At 32.9% G+C, this 20,419-nt stretch overlaps 1 protein-coding gene across 2 annotated transcripts in view; it reads right to left on the bottom strand.

Moving 5' to 3' along the window:
* Positions 1-20,419, bottom strand: part of KLHL1 (kelch like family member 1) — a 414,035-nt gene that overhangs the window by 255,943 nt on the left and 137,673 nt on the right. Inside the window, exon 2 of one of the 2 annotated variants that reach the window (XM_023185603.1) lies at positions 14,425-14,607. The exons of the other annotated variant lie outside the window; for it this stretch is intronic. Within the exon in view, the coding sequence (XP_023041371.1) occupies positions 14,425-14,607 (183 nt within the window). The remainder of the gene's footprint in view (positions 1-14,424; positions 14,608-20,419) is intronic. 2 annotated transcript variants of the gene reach the window in all.

The raw sequence follows: 20,419 nt of genomic DNA, 5'->3' as shown, positions 1-20,419 counted from the left end.
ATGACCCACCTTCCACCATGCTAACTTTTCCCATTGAACTATCGTGAATTTGAACGCATAATGTATATTGATCTGCTGGTGAGATTTCTATTACGTTTTGTTTATTTGTCTGTTCTTGTGCCAATAAAATAGTATTTTAAAAATATGTATCTGTCTTTATAACCCATAAAGCAAATCCCTCTCTTTAATATTTTAAATTTAACTATTAGTAACATTTTATTATTTAATAAGTAGAATTTTAGGCTTTCAAGTCTTAAGTAATATTTTAAGTTTTAAAAATAATTCCTAAAGCATTTTGATTTAAAAATGCATTATCTTTTTTTTATTTTATTTGGGGAGATTTGGTATAATTTTCATATGAATTCATTCCATCTAAAAGTATAAAATATCTATCCCTATATTCTGGATACTTTGTTTCCTTTTCAATTTTAAAGTTTTCCTGAAAATTGCTATATAGATTCTTGGTTGATACTTGTATCGTTACAAGTTTGTTGGCTTTGTGTATACTATCTACTTTTTATTCTATTTTTGTTTTGTTTTTCTGTTACAATTTATTGAAAAATTCATAAATTCATCCTTTATCTGGTACATCTGGTGAATTATTTTTGCTAGTTCTTTTGAATCTGCTATTTCTTTTTACATTTAGGGAGATAACTACATCATCTGCAAGTGATATTCTTTTGACTTATTCCTGTTCATTCTGTGTAACTCCTCTTCTTTCTCTTTCCTTACAACCTCATCTACCACCTCCAGTGCTGTGTTGAACAATTCCTCTGTGACAGAGGCATTTTGTGTTTTTTTTTTTTCTATATTAACAGGAATGCATCTAAAATTTATCTCTTCAGTACGATTCCTGCTGAATATATTTGGAATATAAGTTTTACTAAGTCAGAAAAACCTCTTTAATTTCTAGTTTTGCAAACATTTTTTATAATATTTGGGTATTAAAATTTATAATGTCTGAATGATACTTTTAAAATGAAAAAATATTATTATATTTTCAAGTATAATTAGAAGATAAATAAATCTCTAATTTTATTTTCTTGTATTTTCCAGATTTTGAATCGAGGTTTTAGTGGTCTCATAATATGAGCTGGGAGTTGCAACCTTTTAATGTTGTGTAACAACTTTTAGAGTAAAGCAATTACTTTTTCCTTTAAGATCTTTCAGAAATTACCTGAAAAACCATCTACATTTGGCTATTTTGAAGAAGACTTTCCTAATATCATTTCCATTATTTACTAAGTCACAAAGCTTATTCAAATGCTTTATTTCTTCATATATTCACTTTTGCATCTTAAATTTTCCAAAGTTTTTTTTCACTTTATTTAAATCCTAACATTAATTTATTTGTGTATAATTTCAACATTTTTTTAGAGACAGTATCTCATTCTGTTGTCTAGGATGTTGTTCTGTGGCATGATCGTAGCTCATAGCAGCCTTGAACCCCAGGGCTCAAAGCAGTCTGCTTGCCTCAGCCTCTTGAGCTGGGACAGCATGCACAAACCAGCACACCCAGCATGGGTTCTAAAATGTCTAATGTATATTGTTCACAAAATTACATTTGGTTTTAGTTGTACCAATTTATATTTGTTTTAAATTTGTTCTATTTGTTCTTTGGATGAATCTTTATACAGTAATTATTTCATATCATTCATTATGTTGACTACATGTTTTTCACATGTATGTATGCACATACATGTGTGTTTAAAGTGGTTGCTCTATGGCAGGAACCAGAAATTTGTTTTCCATAAAGGGCCAAATAGTAAATATTTTACATGTTGAGAATTATACACATAATCTCTGTTGCATATTTTCCTTTAAAAAAAACTCAATCAATTGAAAATTCAAAAATGAATTTTAGCTTATGGTCTACACAAAAACAAGTTGCACAGCAGATTCGGCCCCTGCTTGGATATTTGCTAAATTTGTCTAGAGATCACTTTAACCAATAACAGTCTACCTTCATGGATATTGTAAGAAATTTGCAACATAAAACACTCCTTCTGCTAGTCAAAAATCTAAAAAGAACATAACTGTGATAGCAAAAATATTTTAAAATTTACTGCCTTTTTCACCATTTTTGATGCTTTCCATTCATTTTCGAAGTCGACTTTAATCTGATATCAATATTGGAAGAAATATCTTTAGTTATTTCTTGTACTATAAGTCTGATATCAAAAAATAAAAAAAAATTACAGCTTTCATTTATTTGAAGATGATTTTATGTAGTTACATGCCTAGTACGTTTTAAAAGTTATTTACACATGTTATAGAATTCTAGGGTGAGTTTTTTTTTTTTTTTTGAAATTGAAATATAGAATTTCATTATAAATTAGACACCACTGTTGGAGTTTTTTTTTGGTCAATTTGTTTGTTTGTTTGTTTGTTTTAAAAATAAGGTCTTGCTTTGTCACCCAGGCTGGAGTCCAATTACACAATCATAGCTCATTGGCACCTCAAACTCCTGGGCCCAAGTAATTCTTCTGCCTCAGCCTCTCAAGCAGCTAGGACCACAAGCATTCACTACCATGCCTAGCTAGTTTTTGTATTTTTTGTAGACAGGGTCTTGCTATGTTGCCCAGGCTGGTCTGGAGCTCCTGGCCTCGAGTAATTGTCCTGACTCAGCCTACCAAAGCATTGGGATTACAGGCACGAGACACTACACCCAGACCACCTTATTTTTAATAGAAAGCAGGCTTTCATTCTTACAGTTGTTTTTCTGATGCAATATGCCCTTTATTTTTGTTTTCAACTTTTTTCTTTTGATCTTAGGGTTTTAGTTATTTAGCTATAAGTGGGACTTAATATTTACTCACCATATGATTTTCTGTACTTCCTGGAGCAGTGGATGGATCTTTGAAATCAATTTTTGAAAATTATCTGCAAATAATTACTCATAATTTCACCACATTAACTCTCTGACACATTCTAGGACTCAAATTGCATATATGGTTCAACAACTGAGAATGCTACATAGACTATTCAATCTTAATTCATTTTACACTCAATTTTTGTTTTGCTCTCTGCTTTACTTTAATTTCTAATCACTTGAATTTTCTCAAATGTCTTTATATTCCCAATTGCTTTATTCTTTGTTATCTATCTTTTCCCATAAATATTTTGAATTATTTATGATAGTTACTTTTTTTTTCTTTTCTAATACTTTAAAGACCATGGTCATCTCTTGGTCAATTTCCATTGACTGATTTTTACTTAAGCCATCGATAACATTCTCCTACTTTTTCCATTTACAGTCAAATTTGATTGTATAACAGATATTGTAATTCCCCAACAGAAAAGTAGAGGCTAAGAAAGGAGCTGGCCTTTAGTTCTTAGGTGTTGTTATTTGTTCTCTGGTTTGTTTTGTTTTGGTTTTTATTGGTATATTCACAGCTTTCTGATGGCTTTAAAAATAAGGTAAAATTATTTGGTTTATCTGATGGAAAATTGAATTACAAATACAAGTATGCCTTATTTTATTGCATTTCACTTTACAGTGCTTTTCAGATGTTGCAATTTAAAGAAAAAAAAATGAAGGCTTAAAGCAACTCATTATCTAGCAATCCCATCAGCATCATTTTTCCAACAGCATGTGCTCACTTCATGCATCTTTGTCACATTTTGGTCATTCTGGCAATATTCCAAATATTTTATTGTTATTATGTCTGTTACATTAATGTGTGACCAGTGATCTTTGATGTTACAATTGTTCTTGTGTGGGGATGTCATAAACCCATATCAGACAATAAACTCAATAAGTACTGTTCTGACTGCTTCACTAACTGGCCACCCCCTCATTACTCCCCTTCTCCATAGGTCTCCCTATTCCCCGAGACACAATATTAAAAAACTAGGCCAACTAGTAACCCTGCAATGCCCTATAAGTGTCCAAATGAATGGAAGTGTTGCACGTCTCTCACTTTAAATCAAAAGCTGGAAATGATTAATTTTAGTGAGGAAGACATGTAGAAAGTGGAACTAGAGCAAAAGCTAAACCTCTTGTGCCAAACACTTAGTCAAAAGTTGTGGATGCAAAGGAAAAATTCTTAAAGTGAATTAAAAGTGCTACTCTAGTGAACATGTGAATAATAAGAAAGCACAACAGACTTATTCCTGAAATGGAGAAAGTGAATGATCTGGATAGAAGATGAAACCTGCCACAATATTTCCTTGAGCCAAAGCCTAATCCAGAGCAAGGCCCTAACTCTTTCAATTTCATGAAGGCTGAGAGAGGTGAAGAAATTGCAGAAGAAAAGTACAAAGTTGGCAGAAGTTAGTTTATGAAGTTTAAGGAAAGAAGTATTCCCCATAACATAAAACTACAAAGTGAAACAGCAAGTGGGTTGGTGTAAAAGTTATTATGGTTTTTGCCATTATTTTAAATGTCAAAAACAGTAATTAATTTTGTCCCAACCTAATAGAAGCTGCAGCTTCCTATGATCATTGATGAAAGTGGCTACACTAAACAACAAATTTTTCAATGTTGACCATATATTTAAAGAAGATATCATCTAGGATTTTCATAGTTAGAGAGAAGTCAATGGCTGGCTTCTAAGCTTCAAAGGACAGGCTAACTCTCTTTTTAGGGACTAATGCACCAGTGAGTTTAAATTGAAGCCAATGCTCATTATCATTCTGAAAATCCTAGGGCTCTTAAGAGTTAGACTACATCTACTCAGTCAGTGTTTTAGAAATGGAACAATAAAGCCTGGACGAAAGCACATCTGTTTGCAGAATGGCTTACTGAGGATTTTAAGCCCACAGTTGAGATTTACTGCTCATTGACACTGTGCCTGGTTGCTCAAGAGCTCTGATAGAGATGTACAAGGAGATAAATGTTGTCTTTAGACCTGCTAACATATCCACTGTGCAGCTCAATATGAAACAATTTTGACTTTCAAGTCATATTATTTTTAAAAAGTATATTTCATTTCTTTTGTTTTTCCTTTTTATTTGTACAGATTTTTGCATACACATGCAATTTTGTTACATGTATAGATTGTGTAATGGTCAAGGCAGGGCTTTTAGGGTATCCATCTTCTAAACAATGTACATTGTACCCATTAACCATTTTTTCATATTCCTTCTCCTTCCCACCTCCTCACTCTTCTGGATCTCCGTTATCTATTATTCAACTCTCTATGTCCATGTAATCACAGTTTTTAGCAACTAGTTATGAGTGAGGACATTTGTCTTTCTGTGCCTGGCTTGTTTCAGTTAAGAAAATGACCTCTAAGTCCATCGATGTGACCATGAATGACATGATTTCATATTTTAATGGCTGAATAGTATTCCATATGTATCTATATTACATTTTATTTATCCATCATCCATTGATGAACAGTTAGGTTGATTCCACATAGTTGATATTGTGAATAGAGGTTCAATGAATATACAAGCACAGGTTTTTTTTGATATATTGATTTTGTTTCCTTTGGGTAGACACTCAGTAGTTGGATTGCTGAATTGAATGGTAGTTTTATTTTTAGTTCTTTGAAAAATAAGTCTCTAGATGCTGTAAATAGTAATTTAGTTGAAGCATCTGGTAAAGTAAATTTAAAACTTTCTGGAAGATTTCACTGTCCTACATACAATTAAGTACATTCATAAGTCATAGGAGGAAGTAAAAATATCAACTAGATTGGCAAAAGAGAAGATTCCAACCCTCAAGTATGACTTTGAAGGGTTTAACACATCAGTGGAGGAAGTAACCTTACCAGAAGTAACCCCTAGCCAAATAACTAGAATTAGAAGTGGAGTCTGAAGATGTAACTGAATTGCTGCAATGTCATGATCCAATTTGAATGGATGAAGAGTTGCTTCTAATGGATGAGCAAAGAAAGTGATTCTTGAGATGGTATCTACTCCTGGTGAAAATTCTGTGAAGATCATTGAAATGACAAGAAAGGATTTAGAATATTACACAAACTGGCAGGGCGTTGTGGCTCATGCCTGTAATCTAAGCTTTTTGGGAGGTGGCTGGTGGATCACTTGAGGCCAGGAGTTCAAGACCAGCCTGGTCAAGATGGCAAAATGCTGTCTCTACTAAAAATACGAAAGTTAGATGGGTGTGGTGGCATGTGCCTGTAATCCCAGCCACTCAGGTGGCTGAAGCATGAGAATCGCTTGAACCCGGGAAATGGAGATTGTAGTGAGCCAAGATCACACCACTGTGCCCCAGCCTAGGGCCACAAAGCAAGACGCTGAATCAAAAAAAAAAAAAAAAAAAAAAAAAAAAAAAGAGTATTACACAAACTTAATTGACAGAGCAGCAGTAGGGTTGAAGAGAAAATTGATTACCGTGGATAGAATGCCATCAAACAGCAACCCATGCTATATATATACATATACACACACACACATACATATATATACATATACATATATATAAATAAAGGAGAATCAATTGTTGCAACATATTTCATTATTGTCCTATTTTAAAAAACGCCACAGATACCCCAACCTTCTGCAACCACCACCGTGATCAATCAGCAGTCATCAACAGGGAGTTAAGACCCATCACCAGCAAAAAGATTAACACTCCCAGAAGGCTCAGATGATTGTTAGTATTTTTTAGCAATAAAGCATTTTTTAAATGACTGTATGTACACATACATACATGATGATGGGCACACTTATTAGACCTACAGTATCATGTAAACAGAACTGATATATTTGTTAAAATATATATATTTATAAACATATAATATATAATATATATTATATATAGTATGTATATATATAGGTGACTTGCTTAATTGTGATATTAACTTCATTATGGTAGTCTAGAATCCAACCTGCAATACCTTCAAGATGTGCCTGTATGGAAAGGCAGAAGACTTAAAAAAATCAAACCTATGAAATTAAAGGTATTATGGATTGAAATTGAAGGCATTAATATAAATTGCCTGTTTTAAACATAAAATATATGAATTATTTGTGTTTGTGCATATGTATGTATGTGTGCATGTCTGTCAAAGACTCCTTAGAAAAAGAACAGACTGCAGAGTGGAGCAGAATAAGCATAAAATCAGCCTGGAATAGTTTTTGTTGCAGAGAGTAAAGAAGTGCTCAAAACAGTTGGGAATATGTCAAAAGAATTATAGTGATGCTTACACGTATAAGCAAAACCACAGTAAAATTTGAATGCATGTTTTTCCTAAGAACACTATAGAGAAAAGAAAGGAAGTTAGATCAACACAGGAAATTATGATCTAAAACTTTTCAGGAGACTTTTTTTTTCATTTATTTCTTTTGAAGTTTTATCTGCTATATATTTTATCTTATATACAAGATAAGTGGAAGGGCATGTTATAATTTAACTTGAACACAAAATACATTCTTTTAATTAGAAAACATGACTTAACTATCTAATTTATGCATTTAAGAAATACCTTATAAGATTCATGGTTTTAAATATTTTATTAATATTAATGCTGAGGATTGTAACATGTTAAGACATTTAAAGTTCTCAGTTCCCTATGCATTTATGTCAGGCAGTTAGTAACTAAAATGTCAACTCTTTATAATATCAGAATTTGAAAAAATGATTAAGACACAGATATCTTCAAATATTTATTACTTACCAATTAGATAAATTAGTATCAGATGGTCAGTTTTATCAAAAGCATTAATTAAAACATTGTATGATACAAACAATTATAAACTAGAGGATAAATATATTTCCTACGCATAAGAAATAGATCGACACAAATTTAACCAGCTTAATCTTACATGTACAATATCTATAGTTGCAGCAATGCCACATCTCGATAGAGCAAAATATTATAACCTATATTATTCAATTTTAAATAATTACATAATACCTTCTCTGCCAACTATAACATACTAAATACTGCTAACTCAATAAAAAAAAAAAAAAAAAAACAAAACCAAACAAAAAAAAAAACTGCAGAAAAGTTTATACTGCATTTAGATTTGGTGACATACGATATGAATTAAATTTTATAAGAGGGATTTAATGTATAACATAAATTAATATTTTTATATGTACTTATTTAGTTCTATTAATGCTAGAGAAGCAGGAGTAAAACATACATAAAGAAGTACATGCATGCAACCACACTAGAAAATCTCTTATTGAGATCACTACAAATTTATTTCCTTCCAAATCTATTAAATTTTTGTAAGTTCCACTTCAATTTATTATGGTGTTTGATATTGTTAACCTCCCATTCCTTTTTTAAATCTATTTTTTAGCGAAAGCTGTGCAGACTTCTTATCTCAGCTTACCTCTGATTCATTGACTTTTCTTCTTGGTTCTACTCTTTAACCCTGTCGCTGCCGTAGGCTTTATTCAGACCTCTACATTTTGCCTTGACGCTCACTGTTTCAGAATCATTCTTGAACATTGCCTTAATCATTATTTTTACAGTGGTTTTAAACCTAACCTTGTATCTCAAATGCCTGTAGAACTGCTCATCACATATCCCAGGAGCATTTCATTATAACTAAATTAAACTCGAAGATTTCCCACTGATATTTCTTTCCTTTATACTTCCCTGTTTCTAATTGGTGCACTTCTAGAATCGAATTTATGAACTTTCAGAGTCAAAATTATGAAATTACCACTATGTTTATTTCTACTTTATTTCCTATATCAAATATGATGTAAAATCCATCTTTCTGTTTGAATGTGTTCTTGTCCTCTTCATGAGGCCTGCCCATGTCCCCAGGGCAGTGATGTTAGTACCTAACAGCACCAAGATGCTCCTTTTTTTCAAGAACTGGACTTGACCTAATAGTAGCTCCTTATTCCTTGGGAGTCTATGTGTTCCTGCTTCTCACACTTTATCCTTCAACTGCCACCACCTCTCCTGACTCTCAAGCTGTGAGTGGATCTTAAAGCACTGACTAAGAATAAGGATAAATTCTTGCTTTGAGGTGTGACTCATTCTGCAGGAAGTCATATGCAGAGCTTCCGGAGAGATAAAGATGAAGCAAATCTTCATCCTTGATTTTTTCCTTCCTCTGCCCTATCCTGCTTCTGTTTCTTCTGAGGTCAGCTTTTAAATCAGTCATGAAGACCTGAATTCCAGGTTCAGGCTCTGTTATGAGGGAACCTGGCTTATGACAGCATCCTTCAAAATACTGCTCAGCTCATACCTTATGTTCATATAGTCTTCCTTTGATGCCTGGATTAACCAAAACAGCTTCTCAGATCTTTAGTTTCTGCCGTGCCTGTCTTTTATACATTTTCTAAAACCATACCATATTTCAAAACTACCTTTCTAAATTATGATAGTCAGTCTATTGTAGTTGTTAAAGTCATTATTTCAGTGCCCAGATTGCCTGGGTTTGAGTTCTAATTTCACAAATTATTGAGTGAATAACTTGAGTACATTCTAAATGTTTTCCATGCCTCCATTTTCTATATTATAGATAAAAGTGAGAAATTAAGAATTTTCTGTTTCTTAAAGACAAAATGATTTGTAAATGCAAACCACTTTAAACAAGGCCTGAAACATAATCAACACAGTGGGTGTTAACTATCATCATCATCATTGACTCAGTTATGTAATTCCTCTCCTCAAGAACCTACATTAGCTTCTAATTAAACATACTGTTTCGAGAACAAAACTTATCTCCTGGCTCTTAAGGTCTATCATAATCATATTTGTCCTAATTTTATGGTTTAATTTCCCAGTTATTTCCAATACAAACTCTATTTCCACCAAGTCATTATCCTTGAAATTTTTGCAAACAGAAACTTTTTAGTTCTCTATTTTTTCCATAGTATTATTGATACTTAAAATAGTATGCCATGTCTTTTCCACTAGGCTTACCTCACACTCAATTTCTCTGAAAAACTTTCATAATACTCTATCATATGCTGCTCATTTCCTTATTTGACTATGTCTTGAACTTGGAATTAGAACCATATATTCTACCTTGCATTTATCTGCAACTATAATAATTTATTAAATTATCTTATGGTTTATCTTTAACTCCTCAAGTATATTGAAAACTCTACAAAGAAAAGCATTATGTTTTATAATCATTATGCATCACCAACAGGGCATAGGCCAATGCTAGAGTTATGTTTCATAATTGTTTGTTTTAATTAGTGCAAAGAAAAATGCTTCATGGACTGCTGACAATCTACTGTAGACATAAGCAAAACATTAAAGTGATATCCAAGTGATCAAGAAAACAAGTTTTTCAGTTTCATAATTATTTTTTTCTGAAGTTGCTACAGAGTTATTTTACACTATCAAACTGAGTGAGAGATTTAGGTGGATGGATGATTTAGTAAAATTAAAGAAATGTTATTCCTCTTCTATTGAAGATAATCTATGTAAATGAAATTTCCATCAACACAGAGAAGCAATATTAGTTGCTTACTTCTGAGTATTAACATATGTAGTTTATGTAAGTAATTTCTTTTTAATGTATTTAATTGTGGTTTAAGTGCTGCTAAATGCATCATTTCAATTGTCACTTTAGCCTCATCTGTCTACATACTAGTGCACTATAAAGAACATTAAAATAATAAATACTTTCTTGAAATAACTAAATGTATTGTCAAATATGCACAAACAGTGAAAAAGAATATAACACATTTTTAAATGCCAAGGTTTTTGGTCTGTAGAATAGGATACTTTTCTATCTATCAAATATCATTTTGTTCTTCATTTAAGCTTTCATTTGATCATGAACGTATTGCATGCTTGCTGTAAAAATTTAAATAGTACATCTGTTTATACATTTCAGAAAAAGTTAGCCACGCGTCCTTTCCTACTTATGAGCCCTACCTCACAAGAATAAGATTTGTTAAGTTTCTGACATATATCATTCCGCACAGTTTCGATGAATATAAAATGATAAATAACATTATTTCCAACTCAAGAGTAAGTATGTTAGTTACATAAGATTTCCCCCTTTATGTCTGCAAAATGCTCTTTTTCTTAATAATGGCTAAGGGGGAAGAAAACTTTCACAAGCTCAATCATATTTCACTTCATATCTGTACATTATATCAGACAAGGCCGTGAACACCTCCTAATTTTCCTATCATTGAAAATTCAAATATCCAATTGTCAGTATTGACTGTGTCAGCCTAATTTTCCTCATCTGAACCTCAGATTAAAGGTAGCCTACCTATAAAAAAGTTTTCATGTTTGAAATTCAAGGATTTACATTCAAATTTTTGGTTTACTTGTTGCTGATCAATTATCTTGGGCTATTTGTGAGAAACTTATATTCATCTTAGATTTCCTTCAAGGCCTAAAGCACAAAGAAATTCAGAATTTTAATTATTTTTCATGCAAAAATATACTGATGTGTTATCTGAAATATTATTAGCCTTTCAGACCTTACCTACTTAAAAATATGCCTAACAATAAACAAAACTATTACATAAACATGACCTTTCATAAAACAATTGATAATTGTGACCAATATCAAGTTAAAAACATATACAATATAACCAGCACATAAATAAATGATTTTGTGTAGATTCCTTCAATGAGGGTAATATGTTAAAATTTGACAGTTTGGAATGATAATATTATTAATATAAATTAAACATATATAATTATGAATGAATACTGAGAGAGTGTCAATAACATTAGCTAGCAATGCTTTTACTGAAAGAGCTATAAATCTTCATAAAAATTATTTATTTTTATATTATTTGAAATTATTATAATAGCCACACAGTTTTTAGTGGTAATGATTCCAATACCAGATACATTTTGCTTAAAGACAATATTTAGTTGTACTAACCAAAATATAATAAAAGTGTTATAATGTATTAGTTTATTACTAATGATTATTCATTTTAAGTCAAGAGCTAGCTGTGCATTAATTACAACTGTTTCATCAGGCAAAAGTATCAATAAAGTGGTATTGAATACCTACAATGATTCACAATAATGCTTGTTCTTCTCAAGTGTCACACAATATTTATTTATATTTATTAATATTTGTTTAACTTAGAATTCTAAGATGTACATTACTTGTAAAATAATTGGTACTAAAATTTTAAACTATAGTGTTAAAAAATTAATTGAGAGGTCATTAGGCTGAGACATCTCCAGGTTTTTATTTTCTACCTAAAGCAAGCAAAAACCAACTCAGAGTAATTTAATCAATCAGAAACCACCAACCAACCTCTAACTAGGCTCTTGCCCTGCTTTAATCAATCAAATATTTTATTTGTCTTGTTTCCACAAATGTCTTATGAAAACTTTCCTCTGGTCATCTTTAGGTGGGACCCTGAACAGCTTGTGCTCTCGTGCTACCTGATCATGAGTTGCTGTTTGCTCAAATAAACTCTTTAAAATAGTAATGTGCCTTAATGTATCACTTAACAGTGTAAAGAAAAGATAAAACTTTATTTGAATTGAGTTAGCCATAATGATTTTTTAAAACTAATTTTTGTATCATATTTAAGAAACACATCAATGATCCATAATAATGTATTTAGTTTAATATATTCTAAATATATTAAATATTTATATGTTCAGAATAATACATGTAAAAGTAATACATTGCTCAAATGTTTTAGAACAATATAAAACAAAAATATTGATTTCTCATTCAATAAGAATATTGTAAACAATTTGCATAACTAAATAAACTATTTAGGAAATAACTAATGTATATAAAGAATAATAAAGGAAACAATGTAGAATATTATGAATACAGAATAATTGCTCAACAGATTGGATAAAAATGTTTCAAATGAAAAAGAAAATATTGAATTAAGATCAATAAAAGACTACAAGATTGTAGAAATTATAGGAAACACTTTTCTTTTTAAAAAATTAATGAACCTCTGATGTGTTAATATATTTTTGAGTTGACTGACACCTCCTGTCTTCTTAAAAAATACATACAATATGATTTAATTTATAAGTTAAGTGAAGTAAATTTAATTACACTCTCAAGAATAGCTCTTACTCTGAAGAATATAATTGAATTATTATCTAGATGCTATTTAGATGCTAGCTCAGGATAATTTGTGGTTTTGCCACACATATTATGACAATGAATAATTATCTCAATAATAATGACTATTTGTGAATTCTCTTGCAAATGGTAACTCAACTTCGCAGTTATATTTAAAAAATAAAATCAATAATATATTATCAAAATGCTTTAAATAGTTAACTGACAGATTGGACTCTAAATCACCTACAGTAGTTATTATGTCAAATGTCCTTCCCCATGCATTTCAAGACACTGACTTAAATTCAACGTCCATATTGCAATATTTCTATCATGGTAGATACACAGCCATGTTTCTCTGAATTCATTTTAATTCATAGAACTATTGGCTTTCAAATGTGTTATGGTTTTAAAAATAATATCAGTATGAAACAATTTAATTTTAAATAAATATTAAATGAAAATGTCAATAGGTAATACCTTAATTTATTAGTTGATATAAATATATAACTAAGATAATCTTTCTTTAGTTTCTGATGGAATAGCATACTTCATTTCAGATTTTAGGCACAATTCTCAAATTAGTGTGCCTAAAATTCGTATGATTTTGGATCCCACAGTCCCATATATATAATGCCTGCCATTAAAGGGAAAAAATAGTAGGTCTGTAGAGAAACTGGACACATTAAGAAAAACTGGACACATTAAGAGAAACAGACAACAGAAACATTCTCAGGTGCTACAGATACGTTCAAATATATCGATCACAATTATTACTTAATAGATGTAAAAATAACTTTCATTAATCTTTTAATATAGATAATAAGCTGGATAATTTCAACTCATATAAAAAATCAAATGAAAAAAATAAGGCAATACAATAACTGAAGATTGTGATACGCAAAATTAACTGGTAGATAAAAGACAAAAAAATGACGATATGAAAAATGAATTAATAGAAAATACTCAAACTAAGTTATTTAGATTAAAAAATAGAAAACAAAACACAGTAAAATTATAATATTCATGTAATTAATATATTTTGTAATCTTAAAAGTAGGGGGGAGAGATGATGGGACAAAAGCTATCTGAAGAAATAGCGGCCAATAATTTTCAAAAATTTGTTAGATACGTCAGGAAAGAGATTTCAGCGAAACTGGACTTAAACACGTTTTAATCATATAGAACCACCTAATACACTTATTAGTCCCAGATAATAATATTTTTCCTCCATAGCTATCAGCCCTAGTTATAAGTAGTTTTAGTTTTAAACACTCTATAATTATTTTGTTTTTCAAAAAATTATTACCTACAATAGCATTTCAACTTTTCCACAAGAGAAAAATAAGAAAAAAACAAGTATAAACAAAACAAATGACAACAAAAAAATCTCTTAAAAATGTGAATCCTTATTTCCTTAATCATATAACACTTTGCAATCTGCAAGCCAGTCTGTCACTTTTAAACATGTGAATGCATGTTTCCAGTAGAGGCAGATTACTGTACCTATGTGCAGGTATCTTTCGGTTCCCAACAATCAGGATAACATCACAAAGTTGCTGCTGCTTCAAATAACTTTCCATCTTTCTGAAGGTTTGCTCAGCATGATGAACAGCTTGATAGAATTCTTCAGAGCTACTGGAGTCCAAATCACCTTGAGGTGTCATTGAGTGGCCAGTTGATGACAGCCTATAAACCACACACACACACACACACACAAAATAATAAAGGGATTTATAAAGAGCCAATTATCTAGAATAAAATACAAGTTGTTATCATTTTCTTAAGAAAACTAATATATCTGTGTTTATGTTTATATTTTGATACAAGTTCAATAAACAAAGGTCCAAATAATCTATTGTGGGTTAAGTGATTTGCTCTAGGAAATAATAAATAAATGGAAAAGTTCTTTTTTCTTGTTTAAAAAAAGGTTTAAATATATGTTGTCTGTATTGATTAGGACATTGTTAGTAAACCTGAAATATCACAGAAATAGTAAATTATTTACGTACCTATTCTAAAATTAATTAGCAATTAAATGCTAATTTCATTCATTTGATATTGAGGAAGATAATTATACTATTATAAATAGTTAGGATTATTGAGATGTCATAGTAAATGTTGCTTTGCAGAAATAGGTGATTTTTATCATGAAAAAATATGAAACCTGGTTTGCAAATAATACTGACACTTAAATTTGTAAGTGAATTATTGAGTTTCACGTTCTGTACCCCACTATTAAACAAAAAAAATTAGAATATATTAGCTCAGTACTTAGAATAACTAATCAATAACAACTATTTTAATAAACTTTATGATTTTGAAAAGTCCATGATACTTGAGTTTTGTCACTTCATGTATTAATGGCATAGGCTGTTTCAAAAAAAATAAACTTTAATAAATGCCATACTCCACCATAGGGAAGATTCAATATTCAAGTTACATGATAGACACATGATAAAGCCTAGCAGACCCAATCAAGTGTTCTGATGACAATTCCTTAAATAACCTCAAATTAAATATTAATTAGGTTCATAAAATTAATACTAAAATTGCTTACTTCATGATAAATATCTTAGAAAGTAAGATGGAGAATTCTGGTTCCAATTGCAATGTAATAATTTGCAGCTGACTAAATCCCTCTCCAAGAAAACCGCAAAAATGTTACACACAATATCAAAATAATTATTTGCATTCCATAGGATCTACTGAGGCAATCAGGACTTAGGAAACAAGCTCTCCTTTAAATATTTGAAATTAATACAAATTTTGCTGAACCATATATTTGCCTTTCACAAGTTTGCAAATTACAACCGCAGAATATGGCCACTTCTCAGCATATTTTAAGAATTCAGGCTCATGCACGTGTAGCAAGAATAGCAGAATTCTTCCACATATTAGCACATTGAATAGAAAAGTCACAATATGCATTGCAGAGTGCATTTTAAGTTTTAAAATGACCATATTACTGACTTTCAAGTACAAAGGATAATTAAGCCAGGATTTGAAGGCTGCCAAATAGACCAAAACTGCTCCAGAAGGAAACTCTGATGCTTCTGGTCAGGTACTCAGACTGTATGATAAGGTTTAAAATTCAAGATATGAGAAACATCTCTAAAGAATGGCTCCAGATTAATTTAAATAGGGTTTGAGATAAAAGCTCTACATAAGTCCTTATAGTAATTAACCACAGGTTAAATGAAATATTCCCGTTAGCAACTTTTTTTTTTTTTTTTTTTTTTTTTTGAGACGGAGTCTCGCTCTGTCGCCCCGGCTGGAGTGCAGTGGCGCGATGTTGGCTCACTGCAACCTCTGCCTTCTAGGTTCAAACGATTCTCCTGCCTCAGCCTCGTGAGTAGCTGGGATTACAGGCGCGTACCACCATGCCCAGCTCATTTTTGTGTTTTTAGTAGAGACGGGGTTTCACCGTATTTGTCAGGCTGGTCTCAAACTCCCGACCTCAGGTGATCTGCCCACCTCGGCCTCCCAAAGTGCTGGGATTATAGGCATGAGCCATCGTGCCCTGTCTGGGCAGAAATTTACATACCTGATTAAGATTTCATAATTTAGGAAACATTATTAAGAAAATTATTTAATTTACTTTGTCTTTAGCTGTCCAAGTTGTGGTGGGTGTACTATTAAAGTGAAGAGTGACATAAATAGAACAGAAAGAAATAGAAAAGAAAGAAATAGAGCTTGGTGAGACCCTGGGGTGGGGGGGGGGGGGGAGGGGGGGGGGGGGGACATAGTATTTGAAAAGAGTTATTCAAAGTCAAAAAGTTAACTACTGTCAAGATAGTACCTTCTTTTACCTAATCTAGTTAAAATAATCTATCTCAAATATAATGTAGACTTGGACTTTTTCTGACAAATTTGAAAGCAATTTGAAAGAGTGGGATTAAAAGAACAGAGAGTTAGATACAGGGCTCAAAAAAACAAATAAATAAGTTCAAGTTCTCTCCTAGAGTTTTTTCCTAAAAGTTCTTATGCATTAAGTCTCTTCATGTTATATCGGAGAACAAATTTCTTCTCTTCAAGGTCATTGATCTTTCAGATAAATGGTTATGTTTGTTTCCCTTGATTTTCTCTCACACATTTCCTCACATATCATTTCATGATCTAAGACTCTAGTAGGATTCTTTCTCCTCAACTTTATATGAAATAAGGAATTTTAAAATGAATTTTCACATCAGAACACTTACAATTTTTAAGATAACGTTTATTATTTAACCTTCCCATCACATATCCAACCCACTAATTTAAAAAGGAGATTTAACATTTTAGTAAATTTACATTATGTATTTATCATGTTTTCTATAGGTATTAAATAAAAACCAGGCAGTGGATTATTTCATTGTTTTGTCCAATTCTGTATATCAGTTGAAAAAAAAAAAAAAAACTGTAGTCTCTTTCAAATCTAAGAGTCCCTAATACAATGATCTGAAACTCTAACATTTGTCTTTATTTTGGTCCAACAATACAAACCTTGTAGTTACAAGAAATGCGATTTTAAAAGTTCAATATGACTTCCTCTTATCAAATTTAAAGACATGTTTGCCTTCTTCAACCTAACATGTATAAAAATAAAATGAATAAAGTGATTTAGATCCCTTGAACTCCTCAAACCATAGGTATACTATTCCATTTCCTTCAATACCCACATGTCTTGAAATAATTGTCTTCATGTCTGAACTTCAGTTCTCGACCCTCCTAATACGCCTTAATATATTGCAATTTGATTTCCATAACTGCCCATCTAACGGAACTACTCTTGACAAGGACGTTCGTGTCTTTCTTGTGACTATCTTTAGCATTTATTTTAATTTCCTATCATTACCTGCTGAGAACTGACCAACATACTTTACTGTTCCTCTTCTAAACAGTTCAGGACTCAGTATTCTTTACTCTCGCTGTACCAAACAATTCTGAGATGAAACATCTTTCCCTATTTCTTTGTTAAGCAATATTGGAATCAGAAATAATTTAGTTACTTTCTCAAGGAAATATTTATTTCTGCAAGAATAGATTGTTTACTAATAAGAAAAAATATATAAAAAAATTACTTTTTTTTTTTTTTTTTTTTTACTTTACGACCTACCTACTGAGTGCAAATCTAAAATTGTTATTATTTCTTCCCATTGCCAACCAGTTCCTGAGTCTTCAATGGCTTCTTGTTCGTAAATCCATATTACACATTGTAAGTTCCTTCATGATCTGATGCTTTCTACAATTTGTATGATCCTTCAAACCAAGCTCTAATTTTAGCTACACTAAATAATTCCAGTTTCTGCAATGCGTCACACTGAGAGGTGACAATGTGCTAACGGCGCTCACTCTCAGTGCCTCCTTGGCCTCAGAGTCCACTCTGGTGGCACTTGAGGAGGGCTTCAGCACACCACAACAGTGTGGAAGCCCCTCTCTGGGCTGGCGGAGACGGGAGCCTGGTGCCTCTGCTTGCAGAGAGGTTTGGAGGCAGAGGCGTGGGTGGGAACCGGAGCTGCCCCCCACGTTCACAGTCCAGCGAGTTCCAATGGGCAGGGGCACGGACTTGGGGGGCCCTGCACACGGAGTGGGTGGGCAGTAGCCACCGGCCCAGGGCAGTGAGGTGTTTAGCACCCCGGGCCAGCAGCTTCAGAGGGTGTGGGTGGGCCGGCACTGCGCTGGAGTTCTCCCCGGGCCTCAGCTGCCTCCTTGCGGGGCAGGGCTCAGGACATGCAGCCCGCCTTGTCCAAGCCCCCCGTCCCCCTCAACGCCCCTCAGTGGGCTCCCCTGCGGCCCAAGCCTCCCCGAGGGGCACTGCTCCCTGCTCCATAAGCCTGATCCTATCAACCGCCCAAGAGCTGAGGAGTAGGGGAGCACGTGGCACCACTGGCAGGCAACTCTGCCTGCAGCTCTGGTGTGGGATCCACTGGGTGAGGCCAGCTGGACTCCTGAGTCTGGTGGGGACTTGGGGAAATTTTACCTCTAGCTAAGGGATGGTAAACACACCAATCAGCACTCTGTGTCTAGCTCAGGGTTTGTAAACACACCAATTGGTACTCTGTATATAGCTAACTCTGTGTCTAGCCAACCTAGTGGGGACTTGGAGAACTTTTCCATCTAGCACTCTGTGTCTAGCTCAGGGATTGTAAAAGCACCAATCAGCACTCTGTCAAAACGGACCGATCAGCTCTCTGTAAAATGGACCAATCGGCAGGATGTGGGAGCGGTCAGATACGGGAATAAAAGCGGGCTGCTGGAGCCAGCAGTGGCAACCCACTCAGGTTCCTTTCCACACTGTGGAAGGTTTGTTGTTTTGCTCTTTGCAGTAAATCTTGCTGCTGCTCACTGTTTTGGGTACACACTGCGTTTATGAGCTGTAACATTCACTGTGACGGTCTGCAGCTTCACTCCTGAAGCCAGCGAGACCACAAACCCACGGGGAAGAATGAGCAACTCCAGACACGCCTTCTTTAAGAGCTGTAACACTCACCACGAAGGTCTGCAGCTTCACTGCTGTCAGGAGACTACAAACCCACCAGAAGGAAGAAGCTCCAGACACATCTGAACATCTGAAGGAACAAACTCGGGACACACCATCTTTAAGAACTGAAACACGGCAAGGGTCTGCGGCTTCATTCTTTAAGTCAGTGAGACCAAGAACCCACGAATTCCGGACACAACACCACTTTCTTCTATAGCATTACACACACACACATTTTTCTGTACCTCAAACCTGCCCAACACGTTGACATTCCACCATGGCTAACTATTCCTTCAGAATTAAGTTTAAATATCACTATCTTAGGAAGGCCTTATTTTTTTTCAGTGTATTGTTTTTTTATTTTTACTTTTGAAAAATAGAGTCGGGGGTGTATGTGCTTTTGTTACATAAGTATATTGTGTGGTGCTGAGGGGAAAGCCTTATCTCAATCCTTACTGCTTGGTGGAGGGGAGGTGAGGTTACCCTAACAGGTAGTAAATAGGTTGAAATACATCTCTGCCATATCAAACATTCTGGGAGTTCAACAACTATTTGTTGAATAAATGCATAAAAATATTTTATGACAAGATACTTTGGTCAGATACTAATTTAAGTTTGTTATGTGTTTTTGTTTACTTTTGGTTTTAGTTTCCATAGACCACATAAATGTGTTGCTCAGAATTGCTACCACTAAATAAACAAGCAATAGAATTTGTATCCTAAAACCTAACAGAATGTCTGGCACACAGATTTAGTAAATATTTGTGGCGTAATTTGTAATTTTTGAATATTAAATAGTTTCCAGAGCTCATGAGAAACAAACAAAAGGTAAAATAACTGCTGTAACCGGAATACATACTTTCTTCTATTTCTCTGAGAGTACAATTTTGTCCATTATGACAATACTAAAGATTACACTAAATATAGTAAATAAAATACTTTTAAAATCATTTAAATAAATAAGATATATTAACTGCAAACAAGAATTTCTGGATGACTAGTTTTTTTTTTTTTTTTTTTTTTTTTTTTTTTTTTTTT

This window comes from Piliocolobus tephrosceles, chromosome X (assembly GCF_002776525.5).
Source record: "Piliocolobus tephrosceles isolate RC106 chromosome X, ASM277652v3, whole genome shotgun sequence".
In the NCBI taxonomy this organism is placed as follows: Eukaryota; Metazoa; Chordata; class Mammalia; order Primates; family Cercopithecidae; genus Piliocolobus; species Piliocolobus tephrosceles.
This window is presented reverse-complemented; position numbering and strand designations above follow the sequence as displayed.